The sequence below is a fragment of the Corella eumyota genome, chromosome 4 (assembly GCF_963082875.1).
Source record: "Corella eumyota chromosome 4, kaCorEumy4.1, whole genome shotgun sequence".
In the NCBI taxonomy this organism is placed as follows: domain Eukaryota; kingdom Metazoa; phylum Chordata; class Ascidiacea; order Phlebobranchia; family Corellidae; genus Corella; species Corella eumyota.
In genome coordinates this window covers 7,673,252-7,696,057 of record NC_137493.1, presented here as the reverse complement: position 1 = coordinate 7,696,057, position 22,806 = coordinate 7,673,252, and the positions used below count along the sequence as shown (strand labels likewise).

The 22,806-nt window shown below is 32.1% G+C and overlaps 3 protein-coding genes across 3 annotated transcripts; 2 read left to right on the top strand and 1 right to left on the bottom strand.

The window, feature by feature from the left end:
- Positions 1 to 143: 143 nt before the first annotated feature.
- LOC145751560 (uncharacterized) lies at positions 144 to 22,699 on the bottom strand. The gene is made up of 21 exons (XM_082567739.1): positions 22,565 to 22,699; positions 21,801 to 21,879; positions 21,084 to 21,208; positions 20,804 to 20,910; positions 20,213 to 20,298; positions 19,867 to 19,949; positions 5,575 to 6,484; positions 5,181 to 5,499; positions 4,784 to 5,021; positions 4,194 to 4,304; positions 3,882 to 4,015; positions 3,372 to 3,564; positions 3,201 to 3,303; positions 3,035 to 3,121; positions 2,559 to 2,732; positions 2,399 to 2,495; positions 2,251 to 2,299; positions 1,754 to 2,027; positions 1,198 to 1,352; positions 879 to 1,028; positions 144 to 765 (listed from the first exon to the last, which is right to left on the bottom strand). The coding sequence occupies exons 1-21, from the start codon at positions 22,685 to 22,687 to the stop codon at positions 358 to 360; spliced, it is 4,005 nt and encodes a 1,334-aa protein (XP_082423865.1). The 5' UTR covers positions 22,688 to 22,699; the 3' UTR covers positions 144 to 357.
- On the top strand, positions 8,593 to 11,786 carry LOC145751561 (serpin B4-like). Its single transcript, XM_082567740.1, has 8 exons — positions 8,593 to 8,724; positions 8,903 to 8,961; positions 9,079 to 9,262; positions 9,485 to 9,671; positions 10,055 to 10,226; positions 10,379 to 10,544; positions 10,893 to 11,012; positions 11,107 to 11,786. The coding sequence occupies exons 1-8, from the start codon at positions 8,655 to 8,657 to the stop codon at positions 11,463 to 11,465; spliced, it is 1,317 nt and encodes a 438-aa protein (XP_082423866.1). The 5' UTR covers positions 8,593 to 8,654; the 3' UTR covers positions 11,466 to 11,786.
- Positions 12,432 to 15,879, top strand: LOC145751562 (plasminogen activator inhibitor 1-like). The gene is made up of 6 exons (XM_082567741.1): positions 12,432 to 13,084; positions 13,563 to 13,727; positions 13,912 to 14,107; positions 14,388 to 14,559; positions 14,849 to 15,014; positions 15,262 to 15,879. Exons 1-6 carry the CDS (start codon positions 13,042 to 13,044, stop codon positions 15,741 to 15,743), a joined length of 1,224 nt encoding a protein of 407 aa, XP_082423867.1. The 5' UTR covers positions 12,432 to 13,041; the 3' UTR covers positions 15,744 to 15,879.
- Positions 22,700 to 22,806: the final 107 nt, after the last annotated feature.

Below are 22,806 nucleotides of genomic sequence, written 5' to 3'. Positions count from 1 at the left end.
AATTAAATTAGAAATTGAGAAGTTTTCAAAACAAAAATTCTTTTTCTTTTATAAGGTAAGGAGTCTTATAAGACTTATTTTATCAAAGCAATTAAGGGTGAACTTTCTTTTTTAGCTCTATTGTGCATTTGTTAACACTTTCACTTTTTTCAATCTGTTTTAGTATGTAGATTTAAGTTTCACTTTGCTGCTTACTTACCCACATTGCTTGTTTACTTTCGATGTTGACCGATTACCCGAAATCTCTCGAGTTAAGTTGGGTAAAAATACCGCGAATTTAGAGAAAAAGTCTTATATTTGGAATTTTGAATAAGAAAGAAAAAATAAAAAAACGAAATAAAAAATTGTGTGAACCAATTATCGAAATATTTTATTCAGGTTCTCGACTTTGTCTTCAGAAAACACAAGATATTTATTTTCAATGACGTAATCAGGGTTTCCGGATAATTTTCGGACGTGGTGCAGAAACTGCTCATCACAGTGTTTCCATTTTAAAATGTAAAAAAGGTCGCTTTCGTATCGTGACGTCATAGGAAAAGTAATTATTCTCTCGCGAAACGCAGGTAAATCAGTAACGACGTCACTTCCTTCTGCGAAGTCGCCGCTCGTGACATCATCAGAATTGTTATCGCAAAGAATTTTCAACCAAGATTCCAGGTCGGCGACAATGACGTAATATTGAATAAGATGACGTAACAAAAAGACGTATTCGTCGCACGCTTTTTTCCAACCATCACTTGACATTAAATAGCAAGGTGGTAGCAACTAAGAAATTAAACCCGAAAATGTTTTCAGAAAATAAAAAATAGATTAAATGAATTGAAATACTTAAATTAAATCTATTTACTATATTTTAGCTTTATATCAGTACTAGTTACCTTTTCGTAGTCTTCGTCCTTGATGGAATTTTTGATTTCCGTTGGTGTCGCATTTTCCTTTGGCAGCGTGGCGTCATTGTTAAGTTGATCCTGTTTTCCGATTAAAACATTCGCGTGATCGCTTGAACACAAACCTAGTGGGGTGCGCCCCTTAAAAAAGAATTAAAACAAAAATTTCAAAAATCATTAAAATTTAAAAAAAATTTAAAACTATAAAAATTATAATTTCTAAATAGGACTTTTGAATTGGAAATAACTTTAAAAAAATACAAATTTGCAATATTTTAAATGCGATTTTGTTTGTTTAAATTTGTTTTACCTGTTTATCTTTGACGTACATTAGCTCAACTCCCCCCTTTTTAACCAACAATTTTGCAACATCTAAATGTGAACACAATATGGCGTCGTGTAACGGTGTAATCCCCTCGTCCGGACAGGCAAGCAAGTCAATGTAAAGTGGAACAGAGTTCGAAGCTACGGAAAAGCATTAAAAATAAATTTTAGATAAGATTTTCCCGTGATGTGGCTAAAGCTATATGTGTATATTACTAGAGCTTATTAAGTTGCAGGTAAATCAAAATTTAAAATATATTTTGAAAACTATTTTTTGAAATCATTGAAAAGTATTTTAGATCAAATATATTACATATGTTGTTAACTTACCTACCCAAAAATTTATTATTTTTTCTTGATTCACCTAAGGTGATATATTTTTATATGAAAAAGTGTGCCGTTGTAACGTGTTTAAGCTTCCCGTTAAAGTCGGAATCAAGGGCAAAAGCGTGGCATTAATGCGACTTGAACCTAAACCTTTGGGTTGTAACCAGGTGCCAAGACATTAAAGCACGCGGTCAAAAAACTTGAATAAATTTTACCTTGCTCAGAAGCTGAGTTAGCGATTCCAAGCGGTAGACGAAGCAATTCCCTTACACATTCTACGTTGCCATAGTTACATGCCTCACCCAGTGGGGTCCACCCTACGTTGTCGGCCAAATTGGGGTCAACCCCCGGAATTTTTAGCACCTGGGCGACCACTTGCGGATGGTTTTTAATACAAGAGCGGTGCAGCAACGTTTCCCCTTTAAGGTTTTTTTTGTTGACTGTTGTGCTTGTTACTTTAACTCCATTGTCTAACATGTAAACTTTCTCCTGTAATGCATTATATGACTTAATTTTTTAAATCATTTTAATAAGTTTTTTCTTATAATGCCCATCATCTAAGCTTTTTGGTAGGCTATAGGTATAGATAGTATCGTTCAAAAACATGGGTTCGATTCCCACTTGTTTGTTGCCAATATCGTTTTAAAAAAAGATCAGAGGCATAGTATTTTACTAATGTGTTGTATAAGAAATTTTTAAATAAAAAATTTACCTTATCTTCTGTTGGAGAATTGTTGTTAGAAACATTCATTGGTTTATTGCTGTTTAAAAAAGTTAAAAATAATTAATTCAACGAATGGGGTGAACTTGAGTAAAACAAATCAAATTCATTTAAAATACGACTAATTTAATCCACAAACCTTTTCGTGGGAGTTTGATTTAGAGTAAAAATTGAAGGAATTTTTGGAATAAAGTAAAAATAACGTTGTGTAAGTGAGTGTAAACTTAATTCACAATCTGTCAAAAAAAATTTAGTTACTAAATAAACCCAATTTTTTAAGGCAAAACAAATCAATTTACTTTTTTCCTTAATTTTTGCTAAGTCAGTTCTGCATTTGCTTTCCAGTAGCAATTTGATCGTCAAGGTAATGACGTCAAGTGACGTCATTCCCGAAAATAATCGCTGTAACGTTGAAATGTTGGCATCGACAAACTGATGTGATAAAAGGTAGGGTATCCTTTTTAAACTGGCACCTACAAAAACATATATAATTTTCTTAACTTATTTTGGCAGAAAATCCTAGTAAATGGGTAAATATTTTATTTTTAAAATGCATTTTGTTATATCCTGAATTAAAAAATTTAAATAATGATAATAAATATACAATTATAGATTTTTGGCCCCCCCTAAAAATTCTTTATATTTTATATCCCGTTAAGATGATGGGTTTAATATGTTTGTGGAGTTATGTTAGGGGCGACCATATTAATGACAATCAAATAAATAGTAACCAGCAGGCACCTTACTTATTATTGATAGTGCGATTTACACTTACCTTCTAGACCTCCCAAAAGTTTAATACACGCATTCGTGATTTTTATCAAAGCTGGTTCTATATCACGTGGGTCAACAAAGTTTTCATCTAAACAGAACACATGTCAATCTTAGCTTCAATTTAATAACAAATGATGCATCATATTTAGTAAATCGTTATTTTTTACCATTCTCAAAATTGTCATCGTCAAAATTAGAATCAATATCCATGGTGACGTCATCTTTCTCATCTCTAGTAACGTCATCACAGTCGTCGTCTTTGGAGTTTTCCTAAAACAAAATTCATATAATTTTTTTTTTCAACAAATAGATAAAATAAAAATACAGAGTAGCATTACCTGTAAAACTATCTCGGTCGCCTTTTTCAACCAAGAAAAGAGAGACTTAACAGATGACGTCACGACTGACTGATCGCTATAGATAAACAAGGCACGAATAATTCTTGGATTGCTCTCTATCACTTTAGCGAGAAAAGTGAGCAACAATATCGCGTTTGATTTCCGCTGGGTGTCGTTGCAAGTTAAAGCAGTTCTAAAAGTTTTTGGGTGAAAATTAAATATATTTATTGCTGGTATTGATACAGCTCGAAAGGTTTCAGGTTCGAGCCTCACTAATGTTACATTATAATATAAAACACATCTAACTAGCCCCCTTTAAAATAAAATTAAAAAATAACTTTAAGGAAATTCGGAAAATATTACATTAAATTATGCATAATCATTTTATATAGCAATTTTTTCTAAATAACTAAGTACAGAAGGAGAAATAACAAAGTTAAACTACGTATGTTTCTTCATTTAAAACAGCGTGATACCAATTAAATTCCATAACAACAAACTTTTTATTACGTCACAACTCTGGAAAAAAACAACCACTCCACTGAATCCTGGCGGGGATTCGACCACAAAATCCCCGCGCCTCTTGCGTTGATCTCCGAGACAGACAACAGGCTCGATTCGGTGCAATACGTCACGGACATCGCCTGTATGACGTCACAACAAACAAACAATGAGTCATTGGGGCTCACGTGACGATTTGGTGCAACAGTCACGTGTGCCGTTGCGACATTATTGAATTAAGATAAAAATAAGATTTTAATCAAACAAAATAGATAACGTCATTAAAAAAATTCTAGTTATCAATATTTTTCGAGGTATCACCTGTAAATATACGTCATCGTGACGTATGTGTGACGTAGAAGGATGGTGCATAAGAAAAACTGAATTTAAAAAACTGATAAACTCTAAAGATTGGTCCATGTAGTCGCAATCCTTAAAAAAAACAAATATTAATTTAGACTGTAAATTTTACTTGCAATAGTCAGATTTTATATTTACTAAAATAAAGGTAAGAAGTAACCCAAAACTATTTTATTCAGGTTAATTTTATATTAGATGATACTAAACTTATATTTTTATCCTCGACGTTGAAAGGTCGAATGAGCGACCTAAACATGGAGTAAAAACTGTTATTATGACCCAGTCTTAAGTTGCCCGTGACAGTTTGGGATATCATAGATTATAAGTGCCCCATAATTATGACCTTGCTTAAGGTCGCTACAGTATGAGAGCAGTGGGGATTGAACCCACGACCTCATGTGGTGTAGTAAGTGTTCTTACCACTACGCCACGCTGCCGGTTATATAACGAACAGCTGTTTAAATATTAGGTTTAAATTTGGATATATATATAACTACCTTTAAAACGAAAATGAATTACTTTTTGTTCTGTTAAATAAAGTTAAGACTTACTAAAATGTATTGCTTCATAATCAGGTATAACAAATCGTAAGTCGGGTAGGCGGAATTACTTAAATATTTCCGACAGAACGACAACACGGATTTCCAGTGGCCACTTTTAACATAATTCTCCAATACTCTTAACTCGGTTGCGGAGAATCTTTGGGCTCGTATTCCGCTGCTGACGTCACGCTGCTGGCTGTGACGTAACATTGTCGTCAGGCATTTCTTGTGACTGTGGTTTTTTTGACTAAAAAAAAAGAAAAATATTGAAAAAAATTTAGTATTTTTAAAATAACAAAAAATGAAATATACAAAAAATAAAACAGTTGTAGTTACATTATAAAATTAAAATAAGAAATATATAAAAATAACATTTTTAATTTTACACATCTTAACGTTAACTTACACTAATAAAGTAAGGGCAGATTCTAAAAGCCCGCGTTTTGCCTTTAGCCAATCAGGTACTTCGTGACAACTTTTTACTGTGATGTCACAGTGTTCGTTGTCTCCGTTACGTGGGGTCATGATTGTGACGTCATTTTTCGGTTCAAAGATAGGCTCGTTTTCGATTTCCAGGGTTGAGTTTTGCGAAAGTGTTTGATCGGTTAACACACTTAGATCGCCGCACTCTGACTCGTTCGATGATTGGTCGACGCTGCTCGGCGAATCAGCGACGTAGACTTCGACAGGAATTTTCTGGAAATTTGCTGGTAGGAACTCTGTGTCTATAGTAGAAATATGTTTTTGGGTTAAATCCATATCACTTGTAATATCATGTTGCAAATTCGCAATAGCCTTACCTTTATTGTACTCCATTTTGGAATCATATTGATTAATGGAAGTTGTATTTTCTGTTTGATTTTTGCTAGTTTCAGCTACATCCATTTCTGCTGCAATCTCCGCGATGTTTTGTAAGTTATCTGCCTTTAAAATGTCGCTGTTTGACTTGCTTTGTTTGTCTAGCGGGGTGTTAAAATTTTGTAATAAGATTTTGGTATTTACATTCTGCTGTGGCTTTGATATTTGCGCTGGTGTGTGTGTATTTATATTAGGACTATTTGCAGTCTTCATTTTAGTTGCAGGGATCGATTTTTTTGGTAATTTGTTTACTGGAATTGGATTAAGCTTGATATTGTCTTGATCCGGCAAAGTGTCGTCCATTTCCAGGCACGTGATCTCACTCAAACTGGAAGTGACATCACCATATTTTGATGAACTTGACGTTTCTATAAGGTCATCTTTTAGTTTTTTGTCGCTAGCTATTAATTTCGGCAAACTTTTAAAAATTGGTAAAGTTTCATCACCGAGTAAAGAATCAACTGGTACCACATTTTCTTTAATTTTAAAACCAGAATTGTTAACCATTAGCAGATCTGGTTTATCATTTTCTATAGTTACTTCATGTGATAATTCTGATATGTTTGTGTTTTGAATAATATTTGTTGAGGACTCAGGCATAAATTTATCTTTACAAGAAATATGTTTATCATCCATTTTGCTGCTTTCTGATTTAGGCAATGACGTTATAGCATCAGGATTGAAAATGTTTTTTTCAATCGATATGTCTTTACTGATAGATAGGACAACATGTTGTTCATTGGTCTTAGTTACTTGATCAACAACGTCAAGGGTTTGTTGATTCTGGTTAAAAGCTTTAATAACAGGAGCATCGTCAAATATGGAATAGTTCCTAGCTAACGGTGGCGTTTCCTAAAAAAACACAAAACGTTATTGTTCTACGTCATAAAGACTTTTTATTACGTCATGAGAACAAGGTACGACTAAAAATTAATTTTCAAGGGTCATGCTGTCACTTTATCGCGAGTGACGACCATTTTTTTTGTTTATGTTTGGAATTTTTGCAGCGAAATTCATAAGCACCACGCAGTGTAACCAGTCGAAGGTCATATTACTTTTATGTGGGTGACAATAGACCGTCGCGCAAATGGCTGTGACGTGTTCATTTTCAAACAGGCAGCGAGAAATTCAGAAATTCAGCAAGTGCTCCCTTTTTGTTAAACACACACAAACTTAAAACCGCCGTACATATTTTCGTAATGAATTTTCGGCTATAAAAAGGCTGGCTGCTGGATGAATTTAATAGTTTTCGAGAAAGTTAAAGTTTAAAGGCGTGTGCTTTAGCATTTTGAGTCACCGCACTACAAAACTTAACCGATATAAAAAGTTATTTCAAGTCGTTAGCCGTGTTTTATTAGCAATAAGTCATAGGCATGACAATTAAAAGTGTGGCGTGTAATTTTCGGGATTTATCACATAGTTACACACCATAAAACACTTCAAATGTGTGGGTTTTATAAGGACTTTGCAACACTTAACATTTTAAACTAAGTTTTTCTTTTAAATAAAACAAGTCAAAATCAAGAGAAAATTTTCCAGGCCGAAAGGAATGCGGTTTGGTGATGATTGCTCAACCAAAAAAGCTTTAGTCAGAAATTAAAATCTATTAAATTCAAGAATGTTAATGCATCTGCATTTAGAAACATGGTAAACGTAATTTAGAGCGAGATAGGAAGACAGAAAGTTATTAGTTCGGTTCAGAGCGGGGTTACGGTGCGAAGTGACTGACGAGCTGGCTAGTCACGTAGATCGCTTGGGAATATGAAGTACACCCATATACAGTTGTGTTTACAAGGTCCAATTAAAATCAAACGCAATGCAACACATGCGAAAAATGTAGCGTCACAAGCTTAGTTAGGCCCCCAAAAAACAACAAAAGAATAAAGTCTTAACTGGTATAAGCAACTTGAAACCTAACAATTAAGTTTGAATTGCGAAATTGTTTTTTAACTCTATAGAAAAATTGCAAAATATTGCGTAAATTGTATATGCAAAAAAACAACCCGTTTTGGTTTAGTAAAGAAAACAAACTGTAGCGTAAAAAAACATCCACATTTCGCTTTCTTTGATCAGGATTTTCAAAGTCAAAAGGTTGCCGCTTATTGCAAGTTAAAGTAACACTCCCCAAATTTTGCGGCCGATCGAAAACAACGAGCACACAGTCGAAAATCTGGCAGGCAATACCACACACAAAATATTTTTTCCAAAAACTGAGAAAAAACACAGCGGTTACACTCATTACGGCGATTATCGTAGAATTCGTGCTATGGGCAATTGCAACACACAATCAAATACTTGAAGTTGAGTTACGCGAAGCAACAATTAGTTGCTTGTATTGGTCTCTTACCCGTGATTGGCGATCGCTCAAATTCTATAATCTTGCGAAATTAGTCAACGAAGGAATGTTCCCACGCCGATAATTGCATTAGGAGCGTTGCTACTTGATACAAGGTACTACGTATAACAAAAATATTTCCGTTTCAGGATAGTCGAGGAGTTTGTATAAAGTGCGCGTGACCGAAAAAAACGTTGAGCAAAATTTTTAAACATTAAAAAGGAGCGATTGAAAAATTTATTGACTAAGATATAACATCCGTTTGCACTTGGCATAATATTATGAAAATGTTTTTGATTTTGAACTTTATTTCGAATAAAATTAGGCAAATGGTACGACATATCTCTAAACTAATGTCACCGGATAAGTTTAAATATTCAATGGTTTTTAACAGAACAGCATTATCAATAGATTTATCATCCCTTTAAAATCACATACGAATAAGGAGGTATTTTTAGAAGTGCCTTTCCTTCTATCTATACAAGATTGCAGTACGTACATACCAATTGCTAGTTTTTTGACGGATATTTGAAGGTCAATAACCAAATTTATAAATCATCGGAGAATAGAAATAAATTTATATTAATATTCCAAAAGGTAAAGGGGGGATATATAATGATAGACCATTAAAGTTTTTTATGCAATGCTTTACAGGTATTTGTAAAATAGATTTAAAAAAATAAAGAAATGATTAAGTTAAGTTTTGTAATCTTAATTTGGTTGACGACTTCTTTGGCAAAGAGCAGTGATTATTTAGGTAAGTTCATTATTAAAATTAAATTAAATATATTTAAAATAAAATTGGGTTGCTATTGTGTGTTACGACGTTTTAAAGTATCTTGGTTTTTTTGGTAGATGATAATTGCAAAAAATTTATAAGGAATTTAAATGCAACAGTAAAAAACAAAAAATTTAATGAAAATGTTTTTTTTTAGATTTGTTAGATGGGAACTTAGTGGAAGAATCGAAAGAGTGGAATTTAGAAACAGTAGAGGTGCCAAAAAAAATATTTTTTTTCAATAACTTAAACTTAAATTATTAATTTTTTTCTAATTTAAATATTAATTACAAATACTGTGATTTTATTTTAATATAAAAAATAATGTTTAAGGTTCAGGCAGTTCACAGAGGATTTGGCGAGGAAATCGACCTCGCATTGCCGCCAAAAAGCGCGGTCAAAGCCGAGCAAGAGTTTTCGATAGATTTATACAATGCGTTGACGTCGTCTCAAAACGCACCTAATATGGTGATGTCACCTCTCAGCATTTACACCGTGCTTTCAATGCTTAGACCAGGTAAAATGTTTTAATATGATTAAATATTGAACGTTGTGTTTAGATTGAAACATTTTGTAATAGTGGTTTTCGTTTTAATTTACGTTTCAAAAGCAAACAAATACAATTAATTTAATTTTTATATATTATCGTTTATCCTCAATACGCTAAAAATCATATACTACCAAATTAACCAAAAAAGATTTCAATTTTAATTTCAAAATTATTTTTTTAATTTTTGAGGACTACAAGGCCGTAGCTTGGAACAAGTTAACCACGTCATGCACCTGCAAACCGACCAAGAAGATTTGACCGAGATGTATGACGTCATTAGGCTTAAAACCAAAAAATATAAACTAAGAAGCGCAAACCGAATTTACTTTGATAAATCTTTGAAGTTAAGAAGACAATACCGAGATTCGATTAAAAGGTAATTGCAGTAGAATAGCCAAAGAATATCTAACGACATACCAAGTATTAAAAAAATAGTCTTCTTAAACTTGGGACTTAAGTTTAAGGTTTTGTATTTATACTAAGAAATACCAAGTTAGTAGAACATTTTTTAGCAATTTATATATGCAGGGTTTTGGGGAATAGTGTAGCTTTAATGCGGATCAAACCCAACACCTTTCGACCAAAATACCAATATCGAAAATAATTAATCTCAAAAATTACTCGAAAGCGCCAACTACCGAACAATCCTAGTTCCGAAATAAATAAGAACATATTTTCGTAATTAACTAACCGTATAATATGAAAAACTAAATATCAACCTACTTAACTTGATAAATAACATTTTTTGTATTAATTTAGAACTAAAATCGCGCAGACGAAGAGAGTTAACTTTGCCGCACCAGAAAAGGCACGAACTATGATCAACAAATTCGTTTACAAACGAACGAGGAAATTGATCGAAAATTTGTTACCCGAAAATGCAGTCGATGAAAACACGAAAATGTATCTCGTTAACGCACTTTACTTGAAGGTAAATATATTTCTTTAAAGAATCGTAGTTGAAAGCAAACAAAAACTTAAAATTATACAAAAAGGGGTTTGAATGACAAAAAATATTGAAAGACTGTAAATTTACAAAAATCTAACAAACCATACCATAACAATTTTTATATTTAACTATAGGCTGACTGGATGTTTAAATTTTCTAAAAAACGAACCAGAAGATCAAAATTTCAAATTTCTAAAAACGAATTCGTCCCGTACACTCTAATGACAAATCCCAGTGCGATGTGTTATCAATATTTTGACACAACTTTAGACAGTAGAATACTCTCTATACCAATGCAAGGTAAATAAAAATATGCAAAAAATTGAACCATATAATATCTATTTTTAAGCAAATTTAGTAACGACTTGAAAAAAAGGCCTTTGCTTTAAGTATAGTGATTAATGTAAAATACATTGTTGGGTCTTTTTTTTGGGTGATTGGGGGTTATGGGGGTATTTGTACAGAGGGTGTTTCAATGATGTTATTTCTTTGTACGCCTGTAAACTTGCTTTAGAAAAACAAATTGTGCCCCCTATTGCCAAGTTTAAATCCAAATTCACATGCTAACTGTGGGGCATTTTAGCAATCCCTGTATTTTAACGTAAAGTAGGGGTAAACTAAAATGTTATCATTATTATTATTATTAAGGTGGTGGTTTAAGTATGGTATTTTTCGTGCCAAACCAAGCGGGGAACTTTTCAAAATACAAAGATGACGACAAACAACTGTTAAGTAACAACATGGAGAACGCATTGAAAAAAGTCCAAGGTAATGGATTGAATTTGATAAATACCTAAAACTATACTAAAAATTACTGTTTTTTAGATATTTTGTCTAAATATTTTAATATTTCTAATTACAGGCTCAAGAGCTGTCATTTGTCAGCTTTCTGTACCAAAGTTCAAAGTTGAATATGAGACAGATCTCGCAAACACTTTAAAACTAATGGGAATCCAAGACGTTTTCACCCAAGAACTTGCCGACCTATCCCTCATGACGACGACAGACCCCGGGCTTTTCGTCCAAGAAGTGCGGCATAAAGCTGTTCTCGAGGCCGCGGAAGGTGGCATCGAAGCAGCGGGATCCTCGGCTATGAGTCTTAGTTATAGATCTCGTGTACGGCGAGTTAGAATCAACAAACCGTTTATGTTTGTGGTGAAACACAACTTGACTGGCACGATTATGTTCATGGGCAAAATCACAAGACCCAGTTTAAAATAAGCTTCGTCTACAGGCTACCAATGGCTTGGTTAACGTACAGTACATGATTAGCTACGCGAAAATATTTTGTTAGTAAACACTTTGTTTAAGGCCAAGGGGAGATTTTTCGTTGTTGTTGAAATTTTAAATATTGTTTTGCCATTTTTTAAAGAAATGTCAGTTTTACTTCCGAAGGAGTGAAATTCCAAGGCAAATTTTTCGGTTCAGTTTTTTGATGGTTTCTTGTTAAAAAAAGGAAGTTGTTAAAACGAAATTGGGCCACACGCACTCATTTCAAGTTGTTAATGCATTTTTTGTAAAAATAAACATGGGATTTTTAAAGTATTTCGTTTAACCACGATAGAGGAGTAGTAGTGTATTTTAAAATGTATTTCAAATTGTTTTTCGAAGAATATGATATTTAATTTAAAATTTTAACCAAAAAAAAACGCAAACATATCATTGCAAGCTTACTAATACATAATGCTTGGCACTAAAAACAAAATTTAACAAAAACAAATAAGCTATAAGTGTCTCAAAAATGTGGCGCAGTTGTGAATTTACTTAACATTACCACGTTTAGTACCTGGTTCGATCCTCGTTGTCGCTGGTGGCACATTGTAGTAGGGTATTCAAATAAGGGGGTCAGGACACTATTTAATCAAAAATTATTCAGCTGAGTGAATAAGTGACATCACCATGTCAAATACGCCCCAAAATGGATAAGGCATTATAGGATCTCGGGCCTGGGTAATTAAGGTTGTTACCCCGTGATTAAGATAAAAAAAAAATTTTAAATTAAAAAAATAAAATTTTCTTTATTAAAAAAATACTTTTTTTTGTTTTTTATCCAACCACTTTGCACACGCCGCCACGTGATTATGACGTCACGCGGCGACCTTATCGAATCAAGGAGCGATAAATAATCCAAAGAGTGACGTCATTTCCTGAAAGGAGAAAGCGCAGGAGACAAAAGTGACCGCGCGTGTCAATAGAACAATTCAAGCCCACGCTGTTAGTCGGAGCGTAAATTTTTTTGCATAGGGCCCTCGTTTTCTATGGTATGCAAGTTTAAATGGGAGAGGTAGTAATGACGTAAAAGAGAGAGGAAAAATTTCACCAAATCCGGTTTCAATAGGGAATTGAAAGGTCGATTGCTGGCAAAACTTTTCGCGAAAATTTTGTTTCGAGGATTTTAAACCAAAATATTTTTGCGAAAAACAGGATGATTGTGACTTAATTTTAAAACATAAAATCAAACAATTAGTCAGACAAAACAACAGACAGGCGTGTGTACAAAAAAGTTAGGAAGAAAATCACTCTTTAGTTTATTAGATTTAAATTAGGTCCTACCATCTGACCAACCCAAAAATATACTATAAAGCCAGCAAATACCAAGTCTGTCACTTTATTTCGATTTAAGCTAAAGCATAGATGATTAAAATTTAAATAGCTGTAGAAGTTATGTTAAAGTATGGTTAAACTAGCAAGCAAATAAAGGCTAGCTTGTTATATAATAGATCGCCATTACGTTTATAAATTCTATATTATTTTAGACATAACTTATTTTTAAACCATAATTAAGCAGAAGTAAAAAATGAATCTAATTCTATTTATTGGATTATTGCTGGTGGGATATGGTAAATACTGTTTTCATTTTTTATTTAAATATATTAATCACGGCATAGATTTTAAATTACATCATACTGAATAAAGTTAAACATTAACCTAACCAGCAATGTTTATAAACTGACTTCAGGCAAACACTTCTAACAATAAAACACACCCAATTTCAATTGTAGATAGGTTAATTTTATGTCAAGTATAATAAGAGACCTTTCTGAACAATATAGTGTGCAAATATTATATATTATATTCTTTTATTTATGTTTTTTTTTAATTTTTAAATGTTTTGCATGCCTCAATGACTGTAAAAATTTAAAAATTGCGAAGCATAAATACAGAGCTGCAAATGGCATAACTAATTATATATCGTAGAGCATGCTACCTCGACTACACTTTAACAAATTTGATACAATAAAAAACTAATGGTTAATACCAAAAAAACATGCCACCAAACTAACATTAAAATAAAAATTAATAAGTCATTTTTTTCAGGGCAAAGTACGTCTGAAAGTTTTGAATTTCCTGATGAAGCTGCCTCGCCATTATACGACTTTTCGTTTGATCTTTATAACAAGTTATCTAAACATTGGGGCCCAAACAAGAATGTTGTCCTATCACCACTGTCTGTATATTGCGCACTAGCTATACTAGAACCAGGTATGTACTTTTAGTCTGTTTGTTTTTTAAAATTCTTTAAATTTTGATCTATTTTGAGTTATGCGACATTCTGTAGGCTGCACTTTTGACTAATTGCTTAGTTACTATCAAATTGCTTGTTGTAATAGGGTTGCAATAATATTTCCTGCAGTAATTTACCTGATACAAACTCTGCCTTTTTTAGGTTTGGGTGGCGAGTCAAGACTGCAAGTCGAACGAGCTATGCATGCAGACGAGCTGGAGAACCCGGCAAAAGACGAATCTCGTTTGTTCACTCGAATTTTCAGGAAAAATGAAGATTACAAATTAAACCGCGCAAATCGAATTTTTGTTGACACTGATGTTCAACTTTTGAAGAAATACAAGAAATCAGCCTTGCTGTAAATATTTTTATTTTTTTATATAATAATATATCAATTGTTTAATTTAATGCAAACTCTAAAAGTAATATTGGTGCATTCCTTTTTGGAATATAAAGCAACAGTAACAAAATCTTTTGCAGCCCTCTATCGCCTCCAAGCGGAAGATATACAATATTAAAACGCTTACAAAATATCTGTTCAAGCATATATAAATTAAATACCTTAAACACATACAAAATACCAAAATTTGTAATCAATTACCAAATTCTGTAAACTACAACGTAATTACTATTTTCAGGTATCAAAAAGCCGCTGTAAGAAAACTGGATTTCTCAAACAGCACCGCTGCCAGAAGGGAAATTAACAAGTTTGTAAATGGGCACACTAATAAGGAAATTAGGAATTTCTTGAAAGAAGGAAGCATCACAGATAATACTGTCATGTTCTTAGTAAATGCAATGAGTCTTAAGGTAAGTGGTTGATCATATGTTTTGCTAATAATGATGTCATGATTTTAGAGATGACGTCACTTTGTCAAACCCGGTTTACTTTGTTATTCTGTAAGGTTGTTGAGGTCGATAAACATTTCTCAGTAATTACGTCATCACCCTTTTTTAACATATGACGTCATTAAAACATTAAACTTTGTTAATTTTGGTTTTACAAAATCTCTAACATTTCCCTTTATTTATTTTGTAATTAATTTCAACAAAAATTAAAAAAAGACATAACATTTTACAAATTAAACTGTGTGTGTAGGCCGGTTGGAACACCCCATTTCTTGAGGAGGAAACCAGAGACAAAGACTTCCACATGACGTCATCAGAAACTATTAGCGTCCCAACAATGCTTTCCTACGATGGAAAATGTATACATGAAGATTTAACGGAATTGGGCTCCGAAATTGTTGTAATTCCATTTGCAAGTAAGAATATGCAAAGGCTTATGTCGAATATTTTTTGTAGGGTATTTTATAAAAGGTTTGAGTTTAGACAAAGAGTAAAGTCTTAAAGCCAGAGAAGTTTTGAAACAAAAATTAAGAGTTAAACTAACACAATTATAAAAAAATTCTTGCTGGGTTAACTTATAAACAAAATTTAGGTAATAAAATGTAAAGTAGCAAAGCAAAACTGTCACTTTAATAGATAATTTAAGCATTTCATTTTTTTCAGACGAAAGTCTTTCCGCCATTTTCGTAATGCCTAAGGAAGCAGGTGACTTTAGTGTACTCGAAGGTTCAAATGGTGGGTACTTACTCAAAAACGAGTTTAAGCAGATTTGGAGAAGGGAACGGTCGCCATTCTACCGAACCTGTGTGTTGACACTGCCCAAGTTCGAGGTGAAACATTCCGTGGGGGATCTCAAATCCGCTTTCCGCGAATTAGGCATTGTGGATGTCTTAAGCGAGGAAACGGCCGATTTTACACCAATGACAAGAACAGAAGGCTTGTACGTATCAGATGCAAAACACGAAGCGGCGCTAAAGATCGACGAAGAAGGCATCAAAGCCTCCGCAGCGACCTCTATCGGTATAAGCAGTCGCATGGCGCGAATGCGAGTGTCAGTAAACAAGCCATTCTTGTTTATAATTCGTCACGAGGGAACTGGGTCCATATTATTCATGGGGAGAGTTGTCGATCCGCGATCGAAATAAGGGAAAGGATTCATCAGCATGTCATTTATACTCAATTATGTATTTTCACTTATTTTATTAATTTTAACACACTTAAAAAAACTGCTGCTGTATTAACGAAAATTGATATTAATGTTGTGATCTAACCAAATGTACTTCTGTTAATAATTTTGTGACATCTTAAAGTTTGCTATAAAATAAGTGCATTACTGTACATAGTACATAGTAACCATTTTTCTAAAATGGCCCATTTTTAATAAAACAACATAACAGAAGCAAAATCAAGTTATCAATATTATTAAATGTACGAACTTAATTTTCTAAAGCCAAAATAAATTTCCCCAAAAAGTAACAAAAACGCAATAGATGTTAGTATGATTTTGAAGGTATAACCCACAGCTTTATATTATGCAAATTTTTGAATTAGTATTTAGTAGTGTGCTATAGGCATGAACTAGGTCATAGAAATCCGATACACAGGAAACAGTTATAGTTAATGAAAGTTTAAGGAAGTATCGTATCATAAATGCAATGCTTTGCAAGTTTAATAAATAATAAAAAAACTTACTAACTTAAATGCAAACAAGTTTTAAACAAAGTAACGTATAGCCATGTTAGAATAAAGTTACATTTCTAAGGTCGTAAACTGATCCGGTTAATCTTCAACAAACAACAAATTTAATTTACCCTATAAACACAAAACGTTTTGGTTTACCAAAAACTAATTAAATCTGAATCAGTAAAATGCTTTTAAAATCAAATTTTATTTAAAAAGAACTTGATTGAAGCATATTAACAAAAACAAATCAAAACAATGAACTTTAATTCAGAGTGTATTATTATATATGCTGCATAAAATTATAAGATTACAACAATAAAATGCTAATTTAAAACAAAAACAATATATGGCATGTGAATTAAAATAGTAAATATTATTAGTAATTATTTTTTTTTAATTTTAAAACGACAGTTTTCGGTGCCATTTTCACTTAAACATAAATGATAACTACGCCATTTTGGTTTTTAAACATTAAAAAAAATTGTTTTTCTTAACGGAGAGATCATTTTTTGGTTTTAAAAAATACAAAAATGATTTTATGAAAGTAAAAATAACTTCGTTTTAGCCTTAAAAATATATAACCATTTTATTTTTTTTATTTAAAAAGTTATACGAATAAACGTCAACTTAATCTCAATACAATAGCGATTCACAAACATAAAAAAAATATCTTTAAAAAAATAAAACATAAAAAACTTCACAAACATTTTTTTAACCTTTTGCTTAATTTAAACCCAACCACGGCTTTATTGAAATTATTAAACAATACTAACTGATCAATAAATATTTAGTAGCTACAAATTTAGAGTAAGAACATATATATATATTTGGCTATATAGTATACATTTTCAAAAAAAAATAAAAATTTTGAAAACTTTTGTGAGGACCGCAAAGTTTAGGAATTCGTTTAAAGACCTTAAACTACAAGTGATACAAAAAATTAACAAATTTAAACATTTTCAAATTTTTTTTTTGTTTTTTATTAGACTTTGCTGATATTCAATTTGCAAATGTGATCGACTTTTTGATTTGGTTGTTATAACGACGATGTATATTTCGTCTCTGTGTTCGTCAAACAACCATATACAGAAAGACGACAAATTCACAATGATATTGTTTAAATTGAAATATCTTTATAGAATTTAAAAATAATAATAAATTAAAAAATCTAACAAAAAACGACCTAACCAAATAAGTTTAAATAATTGTCGATAAAAACAATTCTGTTACTCATCTATGTTAATGAAATCGAAATAAGCATTTTCAAATAAATTAACTTAATTTTTTTTCCTTTTTCACTAACTAAAAATACCATTATTATTCCGCTTTAAAAAAAATCGAATTGAAGTCACTAGCAACCCAAAATCAAAAACCTTACCAACAGAAAAAAAAGGCCTAAAATTTCCATTATTATATAATTTCAGCCTAGACCAAATACAAATCTATAAATTACCCAGACGACTCAAGTTCACGTGCGAATTTTTTAGCTGCGTGAAACGTTATATTGCTTTGAGCTTATAACAATAGCTTGACATGCATGCCCAATTCAAATATGCACTTCACTATTGCGCCAAGTGTTGCTTAAACGTCAACACGACATAAAGGAAACTGCACCACCTGCTAGCACTGCGCGAACGACAATATGAGATCGAAATCAATTGGTTACAAATCCGCCTATTTTGTACGGTCACGTGACTTCACATCTCGAACACGTGCGCGCACTTTACAAGTTCGAGACGCCCTTCCTTTGAATGTAACACGAAGGCTAAAAGTCGGGTGACGTCAGCATTAGGCCGGGAGTGACGTATCATTCACATGCGGGCCAGACACACAAAAACAACAAAGTCACGACTGAATTACGGTGCAATAATCACATGGCAACATGCAACACAAAACAGCAGACGCAGTTCACTGGCTTGTCACTTTGTCACAATACCAGCTCGGTCCGACCGAAAGCCAAGCAAATAGCCTGTAATGGATACGCTAAAGTGAAGCTCGGCAATTTTGTGGGGGATTAAAGTTAAGTGATGGCGTTTCCCATAAAGAGAATAAAACCACGGCTACCGTAACCAAGTCTACGGCAGGGCCCAGAATTAAACTGTCACAACATGTCTCATTTAAAATGATAAATAACCCTTGTTAACAAAACCTGTTAAATTTAATAAGGAAGCGCCGACCAAAGAACGCGTTCTTGCCGCCCAATTTCATTTTCAAAGTACACAAATGTAACTTTGGCGATGTCAACCCTGACATAAGAACTGTGATAAATTATTGTTGTTACAGCAGTACCGCATACCCTGCTGCGAAAACACACTTCTTGTTCCTTCTAAATAATAAAATGTAACAATATACCTATCTTCTGGTACATACGACTTGAACTGGGTAGGCTAGGAGTAAACAAGAATACTGCAGATGGAAACTGCGTTATTCTAAACCGTAAAAAATAAATGACAAAAAAAACTTCGCAAATCAACAAAGCTGTAAACAGGTGAAATTACAAAACAACTTTTGTGACAAACAAAAACGCGCACAAGGCTCGTGATCAAATTAATGAGCGGGTTACTTTTTCGCTGATTTTCGTAAACAAGAATAGGACGTGACTGCTGCAAAGTTACATCGCAGTCTAGACGTTAATTCGAAGAGCTACAATTAGCTCGACTGGCCTGGTAAATTGGTAAATTAAACTTTTTCTAACCATATATTGAAAGGAATAAAAATGGATTTTAATTACGCGGCTTTTATACTTGAAAATTTATAAAATAACATTCATAACGAATTGCTGAGGTTGAAAATTAGACTAAACCATCACGTTTTTAGGAAATTAAATCTAATTTTATTTTCTGCATTTTTGTTAATAACTATTTTTGTTTTTTGTTATTCGAAAATGGCCAAAAAATTCGCTTGTTTTTTTATAAAGTTTTGAAAAGTATTTGTCGTTAAGTGAAAAGGGTGTACGAGTGCGTAAGCGGTGTAGCATATTGAGTAATTTTTATTTACGTATTAGCTATTGTACGTACGCAGGGGGCATATAAAAATACAAAATATTGTAATTTTAAAGCCATTAGAATACCTTCAATTTTTGATGCTACAATTTTTTTAGTTTCAATAAAAAAAAAAAATTACCTAATAGTAATTTTAAGTTAAAAACTCCCGAAGTACCACACAAGTCATCACAAAATACTAATTGACCAAAATAATTTCCATTAAAATATAAAAATACCACATTTTACAAAACATGTCACTTAAAGAAATAAACAAAAATATTTGAGTTTTATTTAACGAGTTTATATGAAATTTAACTGTAATTTAATATGCCTACAAAAAACTATAGGGAATTAGAGGTACATTTTTGCCTAAATTTTTACCTGGTCTTAACTAGAAATTGAAAAAAAAAAAATTTTATTTAAAGTCGCCATGGAAATAAGACAAAAATAAATATCCAAAATTACAGCATAAAGGCCAAAAAATTCGTGGAATTTTGTTTATTATACTAAACCAACTTACAAATATTTTTTTAACTAAAGTAGAATATTTATAACACCTACGCTAAGATTTTTTTAGTAAAATCCAATAAGTTAAACTTACTTGCAAAATCCATCTTGCTAAAAATTCACTTTTAATACAAGGAATTCCATTTTTTCTATATTCCTCAACCTCGTTTTTATGACCTTTTAAATTAAAAACAAAAACCAATAAAATATAATTCTTATATATACATAATATTTTTATTAGCCTATATAGTTTAAGATAAACTTTTGTTATATAACACTAGATAATAACTTGCACAAAAATTTACCTTTTGATAAATGTCAGAAACTATTTTTAAAACAAAGAAGTGCCAAAGTTTAGTTAAGTATAACTTCCCATGTCATTATTATAAACCATTGTTAGTAGAAAAAACACCGGTATGAGTAGTTATTAATAAACTTACGATGATCCGCTAAAATGTGAGTAAATTTATGACTTGAGTCCTGGTTTTTAAGAGGATATACTTTTCCACCTCCTACCTCAATAAACCTGAAAAGAAATTAAAATACAATGTATTTTAAAGTTATTTAGGTATAAAATCATGTGTTTTAAACCATAAAAATAATCTTGACATTTTCACACAACACTATTATTAAAATATTTGTTTTATTTAATAAGTTAATTCTGAAAATGAAAGTGGAGGCTAAAACAAAAAAATATAAATTCAATGAAAAATGTTTATTAATTTCCTTTTTTTAAAACCATTTTTTTAAAGTTATACATGTTTGAAGAAATATAGCAGTGTGGTGTAGTAGTCAAAACACTTGGCTTCAAAACATGAGGTCCTGGGTTCAATCCCTACAGCTCTCATGATGTAGCACCCCTAAGTGAGGTGCTATAACTGGTATACTTAATCATACTTAATCTTAATCACCAGCTAAATTATTGGGCAACTCGAGATTGGGTCAAGTAACAAAATTATTTTTATGTTTGTAAAGTTAACTTTTCCATGTCGAGGATAAAAATAAAAATATAAAAAAAAGCTTATACATACCTCTGGTAAATTTTAAAAGATTTAGAAAGTGCTGATCCCACAACCCATCCTTGAAAAGGAAAATTCTCAATACCATTTTCAATTTTTGTTCTCCATCGTCTGGCAGCCTAGAGCAAACATTAAAATATTTTTTTCTTTTTTAAAACATTTTTGTTACCAGGCCTATATTATATTTAAACAGAATTTATAATTTTGTTATAACTTTACACATCAAACCTAATTTTTCTTAGATATAGAATTCTAAAAACTGATAATTAAAATTTTTTTTATGTAAACTTACATTAATAAAGTTAATCTGGTCAATATTCACGCATTTTTTTTCACTCCATTCGTAATCTGTTTCATTCAACCATTTGTTAACTTTAGCACTTTCGTAAAAATATTCAGCCACCAAAATCCAACAACCTGAAAAACAAAATAATTTAAAGTAATCTGTAAAATGATGTGTATTTTTTGTTATTTTGCTTTTTCAAAATATATTCCCAAAATCTAAAAATTCAGTTAAATTTCGCAGTTTTTTATATTACTTTAGTACTCATAATAATATTTTTGTATCAACACAGAACAATAATCTTAAGAAACAACCCCTTTGAAAAAATATTTCTATTTATTGTTCTCTAATATTTAAATGTCCTTTCTCTAGTATTCAACCGGCAGCGTGGTGTAGTGGTAAAAACACTTGCCACACCACACATGAGGTCGTGGGTTCAATCCCCACTGTTCTCATGCTGAAGCACCCTTGAGTAAGGTGCTATAAACGGTGTGAACTCCTGCTGAGCCAGCACTTAATCAGCAGTATAACTATCGGGCAATTATAATCTATAATATCCCAAACTGCCACAGGCAACTCGAGACTGGGTCGGAGTAACTGATGTTACTCTATGTTTAAGTCGCGCATTCGACTTTCCCACATCGAGGATAGAGATATATACAAAAAAAAAAAAAAAAGTTTAAACTGCTCTAAATATTTTACTTGATTATATACATTTTAAATTACCTTTAGCACAGGCACACATGCACTTTTGACTTCTGCATGGTTTCTTTGCAACAAGATGAGTACATCTGCTGTCAAATCCCTGTGTTGAACATTTAATTTAATAATTAAACTTCAGTTATTCTACATTTGTATTGTTTAATATTTTTGAAAGTTTTTATTTTTTAAAAAAGTATATATATTTAATTGGTTTCCAAAAAATATTGCCTGGCTTATTGTTTAGTTTTAGGTTAAGTGTTGTTAGTAGCAATGTACCCAAAAAGTAACATAGCAACAGTTAAACCCCTAATACTAAATCTGAAAATGCAGGGTGTTTAAGTACATAATCAGCACAGTCACTAGAGCACTATGTGACTATGCTCCTGTCTGGAAAGTAGGGCAGCAAGCCCGCACAAGATTTTTTTCGTTAAAAAAAGGCACGCCTGAAATTAGCGTTTTGCACGCCTGGAAAATTAAAGGTAAATTCGCTAACATAAATTACATGTGCACGGGTAGACCAAAAATTTTAGTACGCGTGCACTCGCGGTCACGCCGATTTTTACGCTTGCACGCACGAGATCTCGTCGAAAACTGCCCTACTTTCCAGACTGGACTTGCTGAGGCCAGAAGTTCTTAAACAGCCAGATGATATTTATACACCACAACATTGACATAATTTAAAATAATATTAACCAAATTCAATAAATAATTGTCCTTTTTTTTAAATTGATATTTGTGTGATATTTTTTGGTTGTTGTTTATTGAGATTTTGCATTACAACCACTAACCTGTGAATCGTTAAGATTCATTAAATATTCTCCACCAAGTTGGTGAATGATGGAACTTAGTTTCTCCTTTTCGTTTTCGGAGAAGCCAGTCAACATAAACATTTTTTGTTTCGAGTTTTCCATGCTTTAACAAATTGTTTTTTTCATAACATTAAACTTTTTAAATTAAACACACATGGGTTTTTATTTTTTGAAAATCCCCGCAAATGATAGTTTTTTTATTTAGAATTTTTTATCCTCAA

Coding starts and splice junctions, on each gene's coding strand:
- LOC145751561 (XM_082567740.1), top strand. CDS start 8,655: ATGATTAAGTTAAGTTTTGTAATCTTAATTTGGTTGACGACTTCTTTG. Junction 9,672..10,054: donor TACCGAGATTCGATTAAAAG/GTAATTGCAGTA, acceptor GTATTAATTTAG/AACTAAAATCGCGCAGACGA. Junction 11,013..11,106: donor CGCATTGAAAAAAGTCCAAG/GTAATGGATTGA, acceptor TTCTAATTACAG/GCTCAAGAGCTGTCATTTGT.
- LOC145751562 (XM_082567741.1), top strand. CDS start 13,042: ATGAATCTAATTCTATTTATTGGATTATTGCTGGTGGGATATG. Junction 13,085..13,562: donor ATTATTGCTGGTGGGATATG/GTAAATACTGTT, acceptor CATTTTTTTCAG/GGCAAAGTACGTCTGAAAGT. Junction 13,728..13,911: donor ACTAGCTATACTAGAACCAG/GTATGTACTTTT, acceptor TGCCTTTTTTAG/GTTTGGGTGGCGAGTCAAGA.
- LOC145751560 (XM_082567739.1), bottom strand. CDS start 22,687: ATGGAAAACTCGAAACAAAAAATGTTTATGTTGACTGGCTTCTCCGAA. Junction 5,022..5,180: donor TCTGCCCTTACTTTATTAGT/GTAAGTTAACGT, acceptor CTTTTTTTTTAG/TCAAAAAAACCACAGTCACA. Junction 3,304..3,371: donor CGACCGAGATAGTTTTACAG/GTAATGCTACTC, acceptor ATTTTGTTTTAG/GAAAACTCCAAAGACGACGA.